The sequence below is a fragment of the Mustela erminea genome, chromosome 4 (genome assembly GCF_009829155.1).
Source record: "Mustela erminea isolate mMusErm1 chromosome 4, mMusErm1.Pri, whole genome shotgun sequence".
Classification (NCBI taxonomy): domain Eukaryota; kingdom Metazoa; phylum Chordata; class Mammalia; order Carnivora; family Mustelidae; genus Mustela; species Mustela erminea.
In genome coordinates, this window is record NC_045617.1 from 30,497,612 (window position 1) to 30,515,722 (window position 18,111).

At 32.8% G+C, this 18,111-nt stretch overlaps 1 protein-coding gene across 2 annotated transcripts in view; it reads left to right on the top strand.

Moving 5' to 3' along the window:
• ASCC3 (activating signal cointegrator 1 complex subunit 3) overlaps positions 1 to 18,111 on the top strand; it is a 336,284-nt gene that overhangs the window by 18,678 nt on the left and 299,495 nt on the right. For both annotated transcript variants that reach the window (XM_032338962.1, XM_032338961.1), the window contains exons 2-4: positions 62 to 192; positions 1,931 to 2,081; positions 15,983 to 16,539. In XM_032338962.1, the coding sequence (XP_032194853.1) occupies positions 103 to 192; positions 1,931 to 2,081; positions 15,983 to 16,539 (798 nt within the window). In that variant the 5' untranslated portion in view covers positions 62 to 102. The remainder of the gene's footprint in view (positions 1 to 61; positions 193 to 1,930; positions 2,082 to 15,982; positions 16,540 to 18,111) is intronic.

Below are 18,111 nucleotides of genomic sequence, written 5' to 3' on the forward strand. Positions count from 1 at the left end.
TGAGTTTGATCACTTCTCCATCTTCCTCCCAACAAATAAATACCATTTTGTTTTGTTTCAGTTTCAGGTTTCTCCTTGTATGGATCACTGATTGAATAATAGATGGCTTTACCACGTCTCACAGGAGCTTTGCGCTCCTTTTCAAATGTCACCAAGCAAGATAATTATAATGAAGAAGTGGCTGACTTAAAGGTAAACTTTTCAGATGAAAAACATTATCTAAATGTACAATGTGAGCAGATAATTGACACTCTTTTTCTCAGGCTTTGTACTTAAAATGGTAAGTTTTATTTTGTTTGGTGTGATACCAAGAAGGGGAATGGGTAATGATGTTTCCTATGAGCATACTTATCCTAAGCACTTAGGACTGTATGTCAAAGAGAATAATCAGAACCACGATAGTAAATTCTTTGTTAACTTCTGTTGCTAAGATATCTGCCACAGTTAATTTTATAATTTAATCCAGTCATTTAACTCTGGAACATCTGAGTAAGTTTATGGGTCTCTGGTAAAACTTTTATCAAATGGACAGAAATAATGTCTTTACCATAACATGGAAAATATGAATATTAATGTCTTAAAATCAGTGGCTTATCTCATAATTGACTTCTGTCTGGTCCTTGTAATGACTTGTGGACTTTATAGGCCACAAGTGTATTAACTGTATATATGAACATGTGAGCTATATAATATATATATGAAGGAATTGACCCTGTGTTGTTTTAAAAAAAAAATAGTTACTTTGATGACTCTTTGACTCTGTTGTAGAATATTAATGTTGTTTTCTAATAGTTTGGAATTTTATTGTTCATAGTTCTTAGGCCGTTTTAGAATTAATGTCTTCATTTGAAGATTGATAGTAGGAAGAGATTTGTTTGCAGTCTTTAGATAGAGTTTTCTTCTAACAGTGATACAGTTTTGCTACAGAAAACAGTTCACATTCTTTATAGTGGGAGCTGGTTTGCATTTTCATGGCAATAAAAATAAAGGTATAGTCTATACAGTTAATTTATATTACTATCTTAAACTTGAATTGTTTTCTCTCATCTAACCAAAGCCCCTTTTAAAAGTTACTTTATATTAGAAATACAATAGGAGATTTTAAAATTTGGAAATATATACCATGTCATTTCATTTATTCTTACAGACTTTTAGATACTTCTTTTTTTCCTGAGGAAAGAAAGTGGCAGATCTAATGAGCCTTATTTTGTTATTTTCTATCTGCTTTTCTTTTTTTAAAGAAAGAGAGAGGGAGGAGGGGATGGGGGTAGGGCAGAAGGAGAGGAAGAAAAAGACTCTTAAAGAGTGGTACCTGAATGGTGCAGTCTGTTAAGCATCCATCTCTTTGTTTCTACTCAGGTTGTGATCTCAGGGTCCTGGGATTGAGTGCCATGTTCGGCTCCACACCTATTTGACAGACAGAGATCACAAGTAGGCAGAGAGGCAAGCAGAGAGAGAGTGGGGGGGCGGGGAGCAGGCTTCCCGCTGAACAGAGAGCCCGATGTGGGGCTCCATCCTAAGACCCTGGGATCATGACCTGAGCCGAAGGCAGAGGCTTAACGCACTGAGCCACTCAGGTGCCCCTTAATGTAACTTTTTATCTTGAGTTATAGCCAACAATATAAATGAGAGAATAGTAAGCACCCCAGGATGTTGGACTTTTTCCTTTGTTCATTTTTCCTTTGCTGTATGAAAATAATTGCATAATGAAAATTCATTGTGATCAAAACTATAAAAAATAAAGTTTTTTTAAACAGACATGATTTTTTAAAATCACACTTCAATAAAGCTCCTTCTGGGAGCTTAGTTACAAAGCAATTTTGAATTCTTGTGGGTGGTGCCATGTTGTGTAATGTAATGCAAAATATATGTGGGAGGTGATGGCTTTGAGGAGACCATTAACCAGTGTCACTGTATTATGCTGTTTCAGGTGAAGCGGTCTAAACTTCATGAACAAATTGTAGATTTGGATGTGATGTGGAAGAAGATAGTAAAATTTTTGAATGAAAATCTGGACAAGAGTGAAATGCAAAGTGTAAATGAAGACTTAAATGATATATTACAGGCTGCAAAACAGATAGGTATAGTTTTGTTTTGTTTTGTTCTGTTTTATTTTGTTCACTAGGGTTTGAAAATAGATTCCTTTTAAACTGTATACTATACAGGGAAAGGCTCAAGTTTCCAGACAAGTATTTATAAGTATAAAAGATAGTCTTACCTATCTAGGGGCTCAGGATAGAGTCATGAAGTAGAATTAAATTAGTACTTATTATACAATTAATCATGGTTCATAAGAATTTAGAGTTTGAAAACCACTATTATGGTTGAAATAAGGAGAGAGTAAATGATAATTTTAATGTAGCTTGAAGGAACCTTAATAGCCACGGGGATCAGTTTCTTATAGAGGCCCACCAGCACGTAGTGAGGGGCAGCACTAAAGCTAAATTTTGCTTCAGTTTTGCACACTAATATTCTTATCAATTGATTATATTTGAAAGAAATTATAATTAGAGTTTGTGATACCACATATTAATATAATTTACTTTCCCGAAGTGAAAAACAAAACCAAAATAAAACAAATCGTTTTTTGGTAAAACATCTGAGTTTGTTCATTGAGATTCATCCTGTTTCTAGACTCTGATAACTAAAAAAGCATAGTTAACACTACTGTAGATCTAAATTTTCCAGATTCAGGTTTGTACCCAAAAACTTCATGCTGATATTCAGGTCCTGTGAGATCTGGCCTCCACGTTTCTTCTGACTTCAAGTCATCCTTGTCCTCACCAATTGTGCTTCATGAGACACTGGCCTTTTCTCACATCCTCAATCCCAGTTAGTGCAGGTCTTTATACATGTTATTCCCTCTGTTGAGAATGTCCTTCTGTCCTACTCTTAGAGTGGGTAGATCCTTTCTTGTTATTTTGAACTTAGCCAAAAACTTATTTCCTTAATGAGGTCCTGACGGACCATCCAGTCTCAAGTTGTTACCCAGTCATGCTTTTGTCTTATAACCTCAGTAGCATTTTTCTCCTTAACGTGTATCGTTATCTGATATTTTCCTTGTTTGTTTATTGCCTGTGTTTTGCTGCTAGGATGTAACTTTCATGAGGATAGGATCTTATTTTTCTTGTTCAATGCTTCAAGCTGGGTGCTTAGAATAGTGTTTGGCATGTTTCGAGCCTTAGGATTCACTTGATAAATAAATGAAAAAGTTTTCGCTGCTGATTTCTTGGTAGAGGGAAAATTTAGATTCTTTGTCGTATGCTGGTTGGCAGTGCTCTTCCTTACACGAACTTTGGGGAGGGTTTTCCTATTATCTCTCATATACTTATTTATGATAATCAAGTCTTTATATTTATTCTTCAAATATTTTGACTTTGATATATTATTTAATTATCATTGGTTTGTAATATAGTATAATATTTAAATTTAATGTCCTCATTGTTTTAAGTTGTGAAAGTACAAAGTGGATGTCATGTATACATTATCTTCTGAACTTCAAGTGCTTTATTAAGTAAGGGATTTTTGTTTGTTTGTTTGTTTAAGTCTAGGGGAAATGAAGTGCACTTTGATGAGATTTGTAATAGCATTTGGCATAATATTTAAAAAATATAGATTAGTTAGATTCATTGGAAAATTGTAGTGCAAATGCAGTCTCCAGTTTACCAACATCAACTTGACTAGGATCTTAACCTTTCTGGACTTCACTGTTTTCATTTCTAAGATGTTGGGGCCATTGCGGGGGTGGTTGTGATCTGACTAAAATACTTTTTCAAAAACTGTGGAAAGTGGCTATCTTCTTCTTTAGTTCAGTTTTAAAGATAACTCCAAATACTTAGCAAAAAAGTATTAAAATGTTGAGTTTATTCAGTCCCATGACTAAATTATTTCTTTATTTAAATTACATGGAAATTAAGATTTTTTAAGAAATAAGGTACCCTTTGGACTTCTTCCCTGAAGTATCTCTGACAAGTCAGAAATCATTGCTTTAAGTATCAGTCATTAAATGTAATCCTAGGAGTTTTGCCTGTTGGCAAAACATCTGATTCATGCTCAGGGATTAATCTATTCATTGATGTTTTTAAGGATTGATTATTTTGAGATGTAATATCTCAAAAGAATATTTTCATGACAGAGAAACCTTAGGGTTGGATTTAGGGAGATGCTCTATCGTATCTACTTTTTAATCCTGTTTTAAGTTGAGTAATTATTAACTCTATTGATACTAATAGTTGCCTAGTAGTCAGCCATGCTTTCTGAATGACAGTAATGCTGATAATGGAAGTATAATTAAAATTAGCAGCTTTGGAAAAGTTAGTCACTTGGGAAAAATGTTTTTATGATTTCTTATATTGCTCTTTCACACAGCTAATTTGGTATAATTGTATTAAAGAGGTAGAGCAAAAGAATAAAGAAAGAACAACAATCACTTATATTTTACTTGAATATATTAGTAGAAGGTACTTATTTAAAGCCATGTATACTGACTAGTCATTATAATGGGTATTTTAAGCTGGTAAGGGACATCAGAGAACATTGTTCCATTCCTTTCACTTACTATGTAAATTAACAGAACCCGTAAAGGTTAACTGAATCCCATGATTCATTCATGGTGAAGATAGGCTAGACCCAAATTCTGAAATAGAAACATGATGGAAATACTAGATTCTTTTCTTTATTTGTAGTCAGATGTCATGTTCCATTAAGTCTGCTTTTCCCCATTCTTAAATTCACTCTTTCTGTCTTATTTACTTTAATTTAGACTTTTAACATGTCGTCTGATTACTATAGTAGCCTATTGCCTCAGCCTTCCTTTCCTGTTTAACTTCTTCACTGTTACTAGACTGATCTTTGTAAAAACCAAAGCTCATTTTTTATTCCCATATTACTCTTAGACCAAATTCCTTAGAATGGACATAAGAAAATTCCTTAGAATGGACATAAGAAAAGCTTCTTTATGAATTGAAACAATTTACCTTTTAACTTCTTTGCCATTCTATCATAGGGAATCTTTATTACTAATATGCAGTGTTTACTAACTTAATTTCTTTAACAGTGCTTACTGGTTTTTTCTGTCTTTTTGTATGTTAAAATAACTTTCCCCATTGTGTTCACCTGGTGAAATGTTTTTCATCCCTGAAAAAATGGCTTAGACTTCATTCATGTCATCTGTTACTCTTTTCTAATCTTAGTAGATGGTGTTCCATTCGACTATCATCTATTCCATACTTTATTATAATATGGAATACTAATACCTAATATGGTGCAATGGATATAGTAGATGTTCAATAATTAATAATTAAGTAATCTTTTGAGAACTCAACTAAAAGTTCTCTGTGATTTTTATTACTTCTGATGCTAACAGCTTTTTGTTTTTGTTATTTTAAAGTATTTTTTTCCTCTCAGACTTACATTTAATTATTCCTGTACCTTTTTACAATTTTATTCTCCCCTCAAGATTATTTTAATAGTAAAACTTAGCTTTAGGGAGGAAACATTATAAATTATTTGAAAGTAGTATTCTTGGCCCTTAATCTTAGTTTATTTAAATACTCATTGTAGACATAGCTATCTCCTCCATGGATTTTAAAAGATATGCATAATCATATTAACCTATATTCTGTTGGCAATGAAACTTTGTCAGTATGTTTTATGTACTCTAAGTAGAAACGTCTTTGAAAATAAAGAGGTCAAGATTAAAAAATGCATCATGTATTAAGCATGTGTATCTGTTACTTAATACTCATTTTGGGAAGCTGATAAGACCTCCACAGTGTAGACAGAAAAACTAGAGTGGGGGTCAAGAATGGAGGAAAGGTCAGTAGAAAGACCCTGAAGTTCCCTACTCCGCTCTGTAACTGAATCTCTCCCAGAGCCAGAACAGAATGATCTCATAATTTTATTCATATTATTTCACCATGCACAGACCTGTTTGTTTTGACTTCTCTGATTTATAACTCCTGTCTTATTTGGGTTTCAACGTTCTTACGCATTTTACCTTTAATAACTTCGCCTTTAAGAAAAGTATGAGTCAAAATGTAGGTTGGACAAAAGTGACTTGCAACAATGTGGCATAGGGAATTTGGTAATCCATTACATTTTATGAGTTGTAAAGAATAATAAGGTTTTACTACAAAAAGTGAGGAATTAAAACTGAGGGTAGAAATCAGTTTATGGAAAAGGCTTAAAAAGATATTAGGATCTGGAAATCCTGTCTATGGAAGACACACTACGCATTTAGAATAATAAAGGCCTGTTGTGTATTGGAAGTGGCAAGAAATTTTGCAGGAGTATTTGTGGAAAGTAGCTATCTTGAAAATTGCAGATTCCAAAAATGTTTGGAGTTCCATTTCCCATAAATTGGCAGACAGGTTAATTTGGAACAACTCTCTGCTGAGAATAACTAGAAAAACTGTAAAATATAAAATTTGTTTAATTGCATCAGAGTCTACCAAAGCGATGAATTATGGGACTGAGATCTGGAAGCAGACATAAACCCAGAAATGTGATCCTGGATTTTGGGCCACTTTTTCCTAGAGGTGACTGTTCATTCCAGAAGAGGCAGCTGGAAGAAGAGGAGAATGAGAAGAAGAGAAAAGCTTTTAACAGATTCAAAGGACTAAGATGACAAAAATGACTAAAATGGCCAAAAGTGGAAATAGAAAATCTGAATACTTGACTTAAAGAAACTGAATCTGTAATTAAAAACCTTCTCACGAAGAAATTTGTATGCCTTGATGGCTTTACTGGAGAATGTCATATAATGTCATTTGAAGAGGCATGAGGTTATTATTTGTAGATTAAAGAAGGTTACAGGCATATAATAATTCAATGTACTATCCTTGATTGAATTCTGAATTGGAAAAAAATAATAAAAATATTGGGGGGACCATTATGGTAGACATTTAAATATATACTCTGGATATCATGAGGTAATATTAGATCTCAAGTGAGTCAGTGGTTTAGTGGCCGTGTAAGTATATCCTGAATCTCAGGAGATGCATACGGCAGTGTTTATACTGAAGTGTCATGGAGACTGCAGTATACTGTCAAATGGATCAATAAAAAATACATATGAAATGTGTGTGTGAGAGGGAACATAAATCCACATGAATGCACAAAATGTTACTGGATTAATAGGGGAAAATAAGGTGATTCATGAAGGTTTGAAATCACATTAGTAGATGAAGAAAAAGCATTTTTTTTTGAGCATCTAAAATCAATTACGATAAAAATTCTTAGCCAACTAGGAATAGAACTTCCTTAATTTGACAAATAATATATTAAAAAAGCCTGGATCAAATATCATATGTTATGATGCAGTGTTGAAAAAGCTTTTCCCTTGAGGTAGGAAATTAGACAATGCCCTTCACCACTTCTTTTTCTCACTGTACTGAAGGTCCTTGCTGAAAAGGCAAGAAAGAGTATAAAGATTCATTGAAACTCCCATTTTTCACATAACTATCTTTAGAATATGAATTTAGCAAGGTCAATATAAAAATCAATTTTATTTCTGCTTAACCAGCAGCAAATTTAAAATGCTATTTACAAAAGCATTAAAAATCATCAAATATCTAGAAGTAAATTTAACAAAAGGTGAGAAAGATTTCCTCATTGAAGACTGAAATATTAGAGAAATTAAAGAAGACCTAAATAAATACAATAATGTACAAAGGATTAGAAGACTCATTATTATAAGATACCATTTTTACCCATATTGACCGAGAGATTCATGCAATTCCAATCAGACTATCAGTGGGTTTGTGTTTGAGGATGTGCATTGTGTGTGGAAATTGACAAGATAATCTGAAAATTATATGGAAATTCAAAGGCAAAGAACAGCCAAGCCAACCTTGAAAAATTAAGAGGGAACATTGATTGTACTGTATATTAAGACTTGTTATAAAGATAGTAAATTATAAGTGAGATGTTGGTCTGAAGATAGATAAATAGACGAGTGGGGTGGCATAGAGTCTAGAAACTGACCTACGAATATTAGGGCTCTTCCTTTACCACGAAAGTCATCAAGTAGTGAAACATGGCTGTTTTTTCAGTGCATGATGCTGGGTCAGCTGTATATGCATATGAAAAAATTAAACCTGTACAAATAATTCTAAGCAGCCTATTAAATGAAACGTGAAGCTTGAGATAGTAAATCCTTTAAAAGATAATAAAGAAGAATATCTTCATGATCTCCATATATGGAAAATTATTAAATAGTAAATAGCACTCTTAAAGGAAATGATGGTAAATTGGACTACATGAAAACTGATATTTTTTTATTCTTTGAAAGTAAAAAGACAAGTCACAGAATAGGAGAATATAGCTTCATATATAACCCAAAAGAGAGTTTGTATCTATATTAAATATGAACTCCTACAAATTAATAAGAAAAGGTAATCCTATATAAAAAGGAGCAAGAGCCTTAAATAAGCACTTTGCAGAAGACATTTGAATGTCCAGTAAACATGAAAAGGTGTCCAACCTTATTAGTAATCAAAGAGATGGCACTACATGCACATTAGAATGATTAAAATTTTAAAAAATGATATACCAGTTGTTGGTCAGGCTCAAGATTATGAAATAACAATTCTCATCCACTACTCATTGTGTTTTAAATTGGTATGACTGCTTTGAATAACTGTTTGATGGTATCTGCTGTGGTTGTACAATGTTATTTTAAGTCTTGGTATATATTTTCCAGTAATATGTATATAAATTTCCAATAAAAATGCCTGCACATGTATGCAAAAGACCAGTGCATGATTTGTAATAGTCTTAAAATGGAAACAGTCCAATTCACTATTAAATAATGGCATAGAAAAATATGATACGTAGACTACCTTATAATAATAATGAACTATAACTACATGTGACATTGTAAATGGATCTTATAATGTTGAATGAAAGCAGCCAAACACAAAAGAACAGATAGGATAATGATTCTGTTTTTATGAAATTGAAAACTAGGCATGCTTGATCTCTCACTCAGAAGTCAGGATATTGGCTATTTTTGAGGAAGCAGGTAATGATGGAGTAGATTTGGCAGTTTCTGGGGAGTTGATAATACTTGCTATCTAGAAGTAGCTATCCAGATTAATATTAAATAGGTGCACTCATTTTGTGATAATTCTTTGAGCTGTATGTGTACTGTATATGTTCTTGTTTTATTCAATAAAAAGTAAAAATTATGGCTTTTCCTATTATTATTTTTCTTAAAATATTTCAGACTGATAACATAATATATGCCTGTGTATTCACAGGTCAGCTTAACACTTGGCTAGCTATCTTTCCTTCAGTATTTATTTTTTAAGTAATAAATCTTTTTTAAGATTTTTATTTGAAAGAGAGAGAGAACATGGGGGGGGGCAGGGAGGGACAGAGGGAAAAGAGGAAGGAGACTCCCCACTGAATTAGGGAGCCCAATGTGGGGCTTGATCCAAGTACCCTGGGATCATGACCTAAGCTGAAGGCAGTTGCTTAATCAACTGAGCCACCCAAGTGCCCCTAAGAAATAAAATCTTAATGATATGGTCAGAACTCCTTATAGACCCTGCTCAGCCTCTGGTACTCAATATCATAAGTATGATAAATAAATTTGTATTATTCGCATGCTTATTTTTATTACATATATTTATACATTCATAAATATGCATTAGGAATGTATTCAGCTCAGATATCAAGCCTGCTATGGTAACAAAGACCAAATGAGTTTATATGTTTCATCTTACAAACTCCCTCTGTAGGATTCAGTAACTTGGTAATGTTAGGAACCAAGGCTGTGATGGCTTGGCTTTTTCTTCTGTTTGTTGCCTTTTGTTCACCACTTGCTCCACTTCTAGCCATCATATCTACGCAAGATGTTTCTCCTTTAATTTTCTGAGAATAGATTATATCACTAGATTGAAATCAAACCACCTTTTCATTTCTGAATAAACTCTACTTTCCGATAGTTTACTTTTAGATACATGGATGGATCCATTAAGTTAATACTTTGTTTGGAATATTTACAACTGTATTTTTTATTCCATATATGCTTCTGTTTTGTTTTCATAAAATTATTTTCTTACAGTTTAGGATGATTTAAAGTTATCGGTTAATAGACATGGTATAAATATAATTCTTTCATTTACTAGTGAGTAGCTAATTAATATCACTAATCCTGTTTCCTCATTTATAACAGTGATGATAATTCTTATTTTGTATAGTTGTGGTGTGAAGTAGTACCAGAAGTCTGTAGAGTAAAACCTAGTAAATGGCTGTCAGTGAATGATTTTATTATAAACTATAAACGATTTTATTATAAACTATTCATTTATAAATAAATAAATAGTTTTTTATTATTTTATTATAAACAAGTAATTTATAATAAAATTGTTTATAGTTTGTAATTTTTTTTTTTTTTTTACCAATAGCCTTGGTAAACAAATAGTTCTGTGCATAAGGTCAGGAACTGTGCTTGGGTGAGTCTGGAAGGAATTCATCAAGAAGAACACTGGGACAGATTTAGATTGTTTTAAATAGTTAGGATCAAAGTTGTTAAATTTATGTCTGTTTCATGGAGGTTTCTGGGAGAAATTACAAAGTAAAAGCTGAATAACTTAATGAAATCATACATGACTGAAGATCTATCAGCTGTATAAACAGGCAGTTCAGATTACTTGAGGATATGGCAAAATAGTAAATTGAATGGACATTATAGCAATGCAAGAGTTGGAAATAGGATCAGATCTTCACAGTTTAGTTTATCATTATATTATTCTTCATTACAAATGATTATAATTTCCTAAGCAGTTTGCACTGCATTTCTTAGTAGAGGCATTTGTAAGGTTGCAGTTGATTGTCCTGGCAGTATTAACAAGTATAACATTACTAAACATCTGATAAGTGGGGACAGAACTGAAGTATATACTTTATATCATCCTTTTTTTAAGGTGTTTTTTTGGACATTAATAAATTTAAAATGCTAGGTCAGTCTCAGTAAGCTATGTTATTTGTTCAAAGGTACAGTTTCTTTAGTGATGCTCATGGTTTTATGTAGGAAGCTCTTATATAAAATTGACATTTTTATGTTAGCTGTTTCGTTACTTGGGAAGTCAAGTTATAATTTGATGAAGGATTTAATAGTACTAGAAATAGCAATATAGTGGCTAGATGCTGACTTGAAGCCTACACTGTAAGATGAGTATTCATATTTTGTAGTGAATATACATAAAATTGAATGGCTGACTAAAAGATGGGGAAGTGCTTTGGACTATTTTTAATCTCTTGTACTGCTCTTTTTCTCTACTAAGTATGTTTCTCTGTTTTCCTTTAATAATTTGCTCACCCTGAAGGCAATAATTTCTGTGTAAGTGCAGGAATAATTTCAATGTGTAAGCAACTCCTTTAAGTTACTATATTGAACATTTCTTGAATACTAAGCCTACTTAATGTGAGGTTTTGCTGAAGGTGCTTTGATGCAGTTACACTCTGAAATAAATGCAGGTCATTATACTAAATTGCATAACTAGGCAATTTTAAGTTTAGATGACGTAAATTGTTAAGTTCATCCCCCAACAAAGTCATATGGTACTATTCTTGTTAAAAAGCACACCAATGACACTGGAGGGAATATGTAAAGGGAAAGAAGTGATTGGGGAACGGAATAGTGTATATTTAAGCAGAATCCTTATTTTTTTTTTAATATCTAATGCTGCCTGGAAAGTTTATTGCATAAGTATTTTACATATTTGCAAAAAATTATTGTAATTATCAGTTAAAAATCATTTAGCTAATGTCTGCAAATACAGCATAATAATACTTTTATCAAATGGAGTAAACTTCAGTTGGCACTGATGCAGGGTTATAATAGAGTATTTGCAGATACAGATCAAGTGTTTGGTAAAATGAACACTTAAAGTTTTGCAAAACATGAAAAAGTAAATTTGACAGCTTTGAACATTTCAGTATTAAAATACAAAAGATCTTATGGGATATTTTCTACTGAACATTAAAGACATAACTGGACAGGGAACTCATTTGTTGACAATTTGTAAATTGAATATTAACAGTTAAGAATGCAAGCAGTTGATGGATTTTTTAAATTCAATTTTCAATTAAAAATTTTTATTCATTTTTAAGAATCTCCCAACTATAAGGTATAGGTTATTCCTTAAAAGTTAGTTTACAACCCTTTAATTCTTTAGCATTTTGCTATCAAAGGGAATCTAGAAGTAAATGTTTGTATCAAGAATGATTTAAGATTATATCATTAATGCTCTGATTTTTAAAATATTTTGTTACAGTAATCAGTTACCAATTATATAGATTACCGTACACTTCGCATCTCATTTTTTCTTTCAGTGTAACTGGGAAGTAGGCAGGGCAAGTATTTATTATTAATATAGAATAGTCTAGTGACCTTAAGCATATCTCTTTAAATATGTTGCAGTTGAAGTGCCAGGTGGTAAAAGCCAGTTTTCTGATTTACAGTCCACCTTGTTTAGTGTTTTATGGATAGAAAATAGGATATTCAAGTGGTTAGGTATCTAGACTAGTTTTCTTATAGGTTTGGAGATCTTAAGTTTCATTCAAGCTTTGACAATTGATTACTTAGTGTATATCTTATTTTATACTGATTTTTTTTTTTAATCTTAAGGACAAAACTAAGCTTCTTAAAATCCATCCAGAAAGATTAGTACAGGCAGTCTTGGGAAACAGAAAAGGCTTGAAAATTGGGAGCAAATGTTAAGTGGCTGAAGAGCTTTAGCCTACGAAATAATTCGTTTGAAAGTTCATCAGTTTTACATTGTACATAAAAATGAAGAGGTTATTATTTGTGAATAACATCCTCACAAACTCACAAATTTAATTTTGGTAAGAAAGGACTACTTATTACAAATTTACACTCTAGACGCACACCACACGCGTTTTCTGGGTCTCCCCTCCTCTCGCTGTGGCTCATTATGCTCAGGTTCAGCTAGTCCATGGACCAGCGTCTCGGTTCCCTGGAGGTTTCGTTTCTGCTGCCATTGCTGTTGAGGGAAGGTGGGGCCTGCCAGACCTTTGACAGGTCAGATATCAATTACATTCAGTCTCTTCAAATGTTCTCTCCGTGTTTTACAAATACCTTTAATATGGTTTAGTCACCATAAGATCTGCGTGCTGCCTTCATGGGTGCGCAAGTGTTAGTAAACCGGGTGGCTCCTTTGCTGCCGCCCTGCGTGAGGCCAGGATTCTCTGCTCCAATCCTGAGGTGCATTCTCATCCGGGTGGTCGACTAACAGCCAGTGTCCTGTGCTGACTACGTCATCACGTGCGGACCGCGCACGCTGGAACGCGTGTCTCGGCTCCAAGCGCGGAAGACACGCGTGTGCGGTTGCCGGAAGGCAGCGTGGCGAAAAGCGAGCATGGCGTGTTTTAGCGCCCCAGAGAACCATCGTTTTCAGAATGCTGTAGTCTGTTCGAAAGCCAACAGTGGCCATAAATGGTGTTTGTTAATTTTTCTCAAAAATGAACTTCCAGATACCTGAATAGTGTGGTGCTGGTTCACCTTTAAGAAACCACTCTGTGATGTGAACACGTGTCCTATTCAAAGATATGTGGAGTAGGTTGAGCAGAGTTAATAATTAGGCGAGGGTAGGGTTAATAATTAGGAAGGGGTATTAACATTTATGAGCACCATTATCTATCTTAGTTTAAATAATTTTTAAAAGACTTCAGTTTTTGTTTTTTTGAGGGTTTTTTGTTTGTTTTTAGATATGTCGATACTCATTTAAAAATTTGAAACACTGAAAAAATGTTTTTGATCTTTGTGTAAAGCATTACTTATTAATGCTTTAAAGAAAGAGTTATTTTTCTTCAAAGGTAGACTCATAACTTCTTTTCCACTACTACGGAGATTATTTTCTGGCAAGATGTTTGGTTCCATTGCATTGTATTAGTGAATGCAGTGTATGGCTATAACATACTTACCAGTGATGTAATAACGGTACTTAAGTTAATTTCACTTTCAGTAAGAAATTAAGACTGTTCTCACAATTAGTACTTTATTTCCTAAAGTGATTTATTATTTATTTAGTACATGAGACTTTGAGATAAATCTACTTTCTGGGAATTTATAGGAGATCAGTGTGGTTTAGTAGAAGCACTTTGTTTAGGAGTTAGAAATCTGCTTTGAATCTCATTTGATAACTAGCTGTTTGATGTCTTCCAAGTTATTCGTCTCTGATTATCCATTTTAGCATCTGTAAGATAAAAAAGATAATTTTGTTAGGAAAAATTGAGATAGTTTGATTGAAAAGTTCTTAGTAAGCTGTTTAAGAAAAATCCGAAGGTATAAAATATTTTTACAAAAGAATATATGTTTACAGTGTTAGATGTAAAGTGAGTTTGGAAATGTAAGTTCCATTTTTTTAAAGACCTCAGTATCCCAACCTTACTGAATTACTTGTAAAATTATCACAATTCCTAAATTATTGAAAACCAGATTCTCTGTCATGTATAAACTAAGTAAAGTGCACATAAATGTTATTCAATTAAAGGGTTACTTAATTTATAGAACTTTTTTGTCATGTATTTTCCTAAATAAAAGAATATATGTCCCATACTGTTTTATAAATTCTTTATAATCATGCAAGTAGATTTTATACTTGAGGATATTAGAAATAATAGTCATTGTAAAATTATTTTCACTCATATAAATTGTTAGTCTCCTACACACATGTGTAAACATCAGATAAAAAATTACAGAGGCAGTGTCAGATAGTGTAAAACTGCTAGTCTGGTGTCATTGAGGCCTGGGTTTAAGTTAATTCAACATATTTCTATTGAGGCACCTCTTTTGGGCTAGGAACAGTGAGGGAGTACAACGTTGTACACAATATTATACTCGCCTGAAAGAGGCAATTAAGCTAGATTCTGAAACATGGGTAAAATTTGGATAATCAGAGACTTTGGGGAAGGTTGCATAGAAATAGGCGTAGCGTGGACAGGACCTAGTTTTTAGATGTTAAGAAATCCTTGTTGGCTAGAGTTAAAAATGGATAATGGTCAGTAAGGCTGGAATAAAAGGATGGGGTAGCTCCAAGGGTGATGTGAAAACAAAGTATAGGAGTTTGGATTGACTATCAGGCTGTACTAAACCACTCAAGACGTGTGATCAATTCTATGATTGCAGCCATGGTTTCAGGATGATACTAGCATTAGTTGTCTTACTAACTTTAAAGTTAGTCACATTGCCTTTGGGACCTTCTGAAGATTAAAATTCTTTTTTATTTTTTTTCCCTAAGGCCATTCTTTGAGTTCTATGACACAAAGATAGTTTCTTTCTTTTATTTGAGAAAATCAGCAATGAGAAATTAATGCTTTAAAGAAATTAGTGGCTGCTCCTTTAGTTCCTCCTTTTACTTCAGTAAGAAATTTACATCTTTTAAACTGCAGATTCTTTTAAATGCTTTATAATATAACTAAGTTTCTTTGACAAGATTCTGTTTATGTCCATCCTTGATGGTATTAAATGTTTTTGAATAAAAACTATATAAATCTATTTCTTGCCATTTCAGATTCACAGTACAAATTGGAAAGGAAGTTAGAGATCTCCTGAGGTTTTTTTCTAGCTCCAAGTCTGTAATTCAGATATATTTTTTACACTTTGTTTATTTGATTAGCTTTTTAAATTAGCTTTTAAAAACCACTTTTAAGTAAGTTTTAGCTAACAGCTCAAACTGTTTTTAGAAATAGGTAAAGAGTTCTTACTAGGTAGTTTCTCCTTTCTAGATAGAGAATGATTACTGATAATGATTTATTGACCTAATATGGTTCTTTGGGAATTTGGGAATAGACGTAAAGGGATTTTTTCTGTTCCTAAATTGGTTGTCTTTATCAGTATATTTTCACTGCTGGAATTACCCAGAAGTATATTTGTAGTAGTTTTTTTTGAAGAGGGTAACTTGAACAGTGATTCACTTGGGCTAATACTGTTTTTTTCATTTTCGAATAGTTGGAATAGGTAATGGGAAAGAAGCAATTGAAAGTGCAGCTGCATTTCTCTTCAAGACATTTCACTTGAAGGACTGTGTTGGTCACAAGGAGACAAAGGCTATCAAACAGATGTTTGGTCCCTTTCCGTCGTCATCTGCCACTGCAGCTTGTAATGCTACTAATCGAATTACTTCTCGTTTTCATCAAGACAATCTCACTGCTCTTATCCAGATGACAGAAGAAGATGATGATAGAGTTTTATTTGGTAAAAATTTAGCATTTTCATTTGACATGCATGATTTGGACCACTTTGATGAACTGCCAATAAATGGTGAACCCCAGAAAACTATAAGCCTTGATTATAAGAAGTTTCTGAATGAACATTTTCAGGAGCATTCCACCCCAGAGCTTAAGCCTGTGGAAAAAACAAACGATTCCTTATTGTGGTGTGAAGTTGAGAAGTACTTAAATGCAACTCTAAATGAGATGGCTGAAGCAACAAGAATAGAAGATCTTTGCTGTACTTTATATGATATGCTTGCTTCCGTTAAAAGTGGTGATGAACTTCAGAATGAGGTATAGTGGAAATTATTGAAGTTTTATATTAGTATGAATATATGAGTAATGTGAGTTATTTTAATAACCTTTTTAAACATGCATAGTTATCAAAGATAATTTAATATTATGCTGATGTAAAATAAGTAGCCAAATGGTTTATATAGTATGCATGTGTGTCTTTCCAGTAAGTAGTTGTAGAAGGACTGTGAGCACAATGAATAAGCGAAGACTTAGAGAACATCCATATGTCCTGGTTATTGGGAAAGTCCTGGTTAAATCTGTTGTTATTGTAATAATTGTAGGGTTTCTTCTTCAAAATGTGTATAGGTTTAAATGAATCATATGAGGGGCGCCTGGGTGGCTCAGTGGGTTAAAGCCTCTGCCTTCGGCTCGGGTCATGGTCCCAGGGTCCTGGGATTGAGCCCCGCATGGGGCTCTCTGCTCGGCGGGGAGCCTGCTTCCTCCTCTCTCTCTCTCTCTGCCTACTTGTGATCTCTATCTATCAAATAAATAAATAAAATCTTTAAAAAATAAATAAATGAATCATATGATTACTGTGCTAATAAGTGTTAATGTTTATATAGTGTTTTATATTTCTAAGAGTTATTTGATAAAATGCAATAAATTTCAAAGTATGAGAAATTTTATCCATATATTGAGTGACCCACTGATTTAGAAAAATATTTTTTCACTAGTTTGTATGTTTGAAAGAACAAACTTTGAAAAACAGACTGATCTGGAAGTAACTGGACTAATTTATATTACTTAGTAAAAAACTGTCTTTATAAGTTTTTTATATCACATAAAGGAAAATATAATTTTAATTCCTTTCTATGCCACGATTTACTTAATGTTATTTAATACTCTTACAGTTACCTGAAAAGTTTATCTTAAAATTTTTAGTTTTGCTCTTAGTACTGGCATTGTTTTCCTTTCTTGTTATAAATTTAATTTAATGTCAACCCAATATTAATACAGGATAAATTAGGTGAGTAACATATTTAATGAAGGATTAACAGAAGTGATATACTGTTGCAGAGTAGGTGTAGGTTTTAAAATCAGACACTCCTTCCTTTCTCTACCAAAGTCTTGGTAGTAAGGCTCTAGGTAATTGAATAGCTCTCACAGGGCTATGAATACAAAGGTAATAGAATTATTATAAGACTTAAATGATCTGTCAATAATGTGAAATGATAAGTAGCACTTAGTAAATACTCATTACATGGTAGCTGTATTATTTATTGTTATTATTATTTTAAATCACATCAAGTATCAGGAATACAGGTTATATTAGGGGTTTTTTTCAGAGAAAAATTAATTTAGGAAATTAGCTAAACAGATAGAGGAGGTCTGACCCCATGGTAATGTTAGGTATTAGGCCGATTAGCTTTAGTTTGGAAGTAAGTTACTGTATTTTTAATTCTGTGATCAGTTTCATTTCTCTTGACTTCTTTGCAATTTATATCAAGATACGTTCCACATTTGTAAATGGTTTTGCTCTAATATTCTGTAAATAATAATATTTTAAAAATTGGGATTTATAAAGAAAATCCTACTGATACTTCTTTATCATAATTGAATACATAGTTT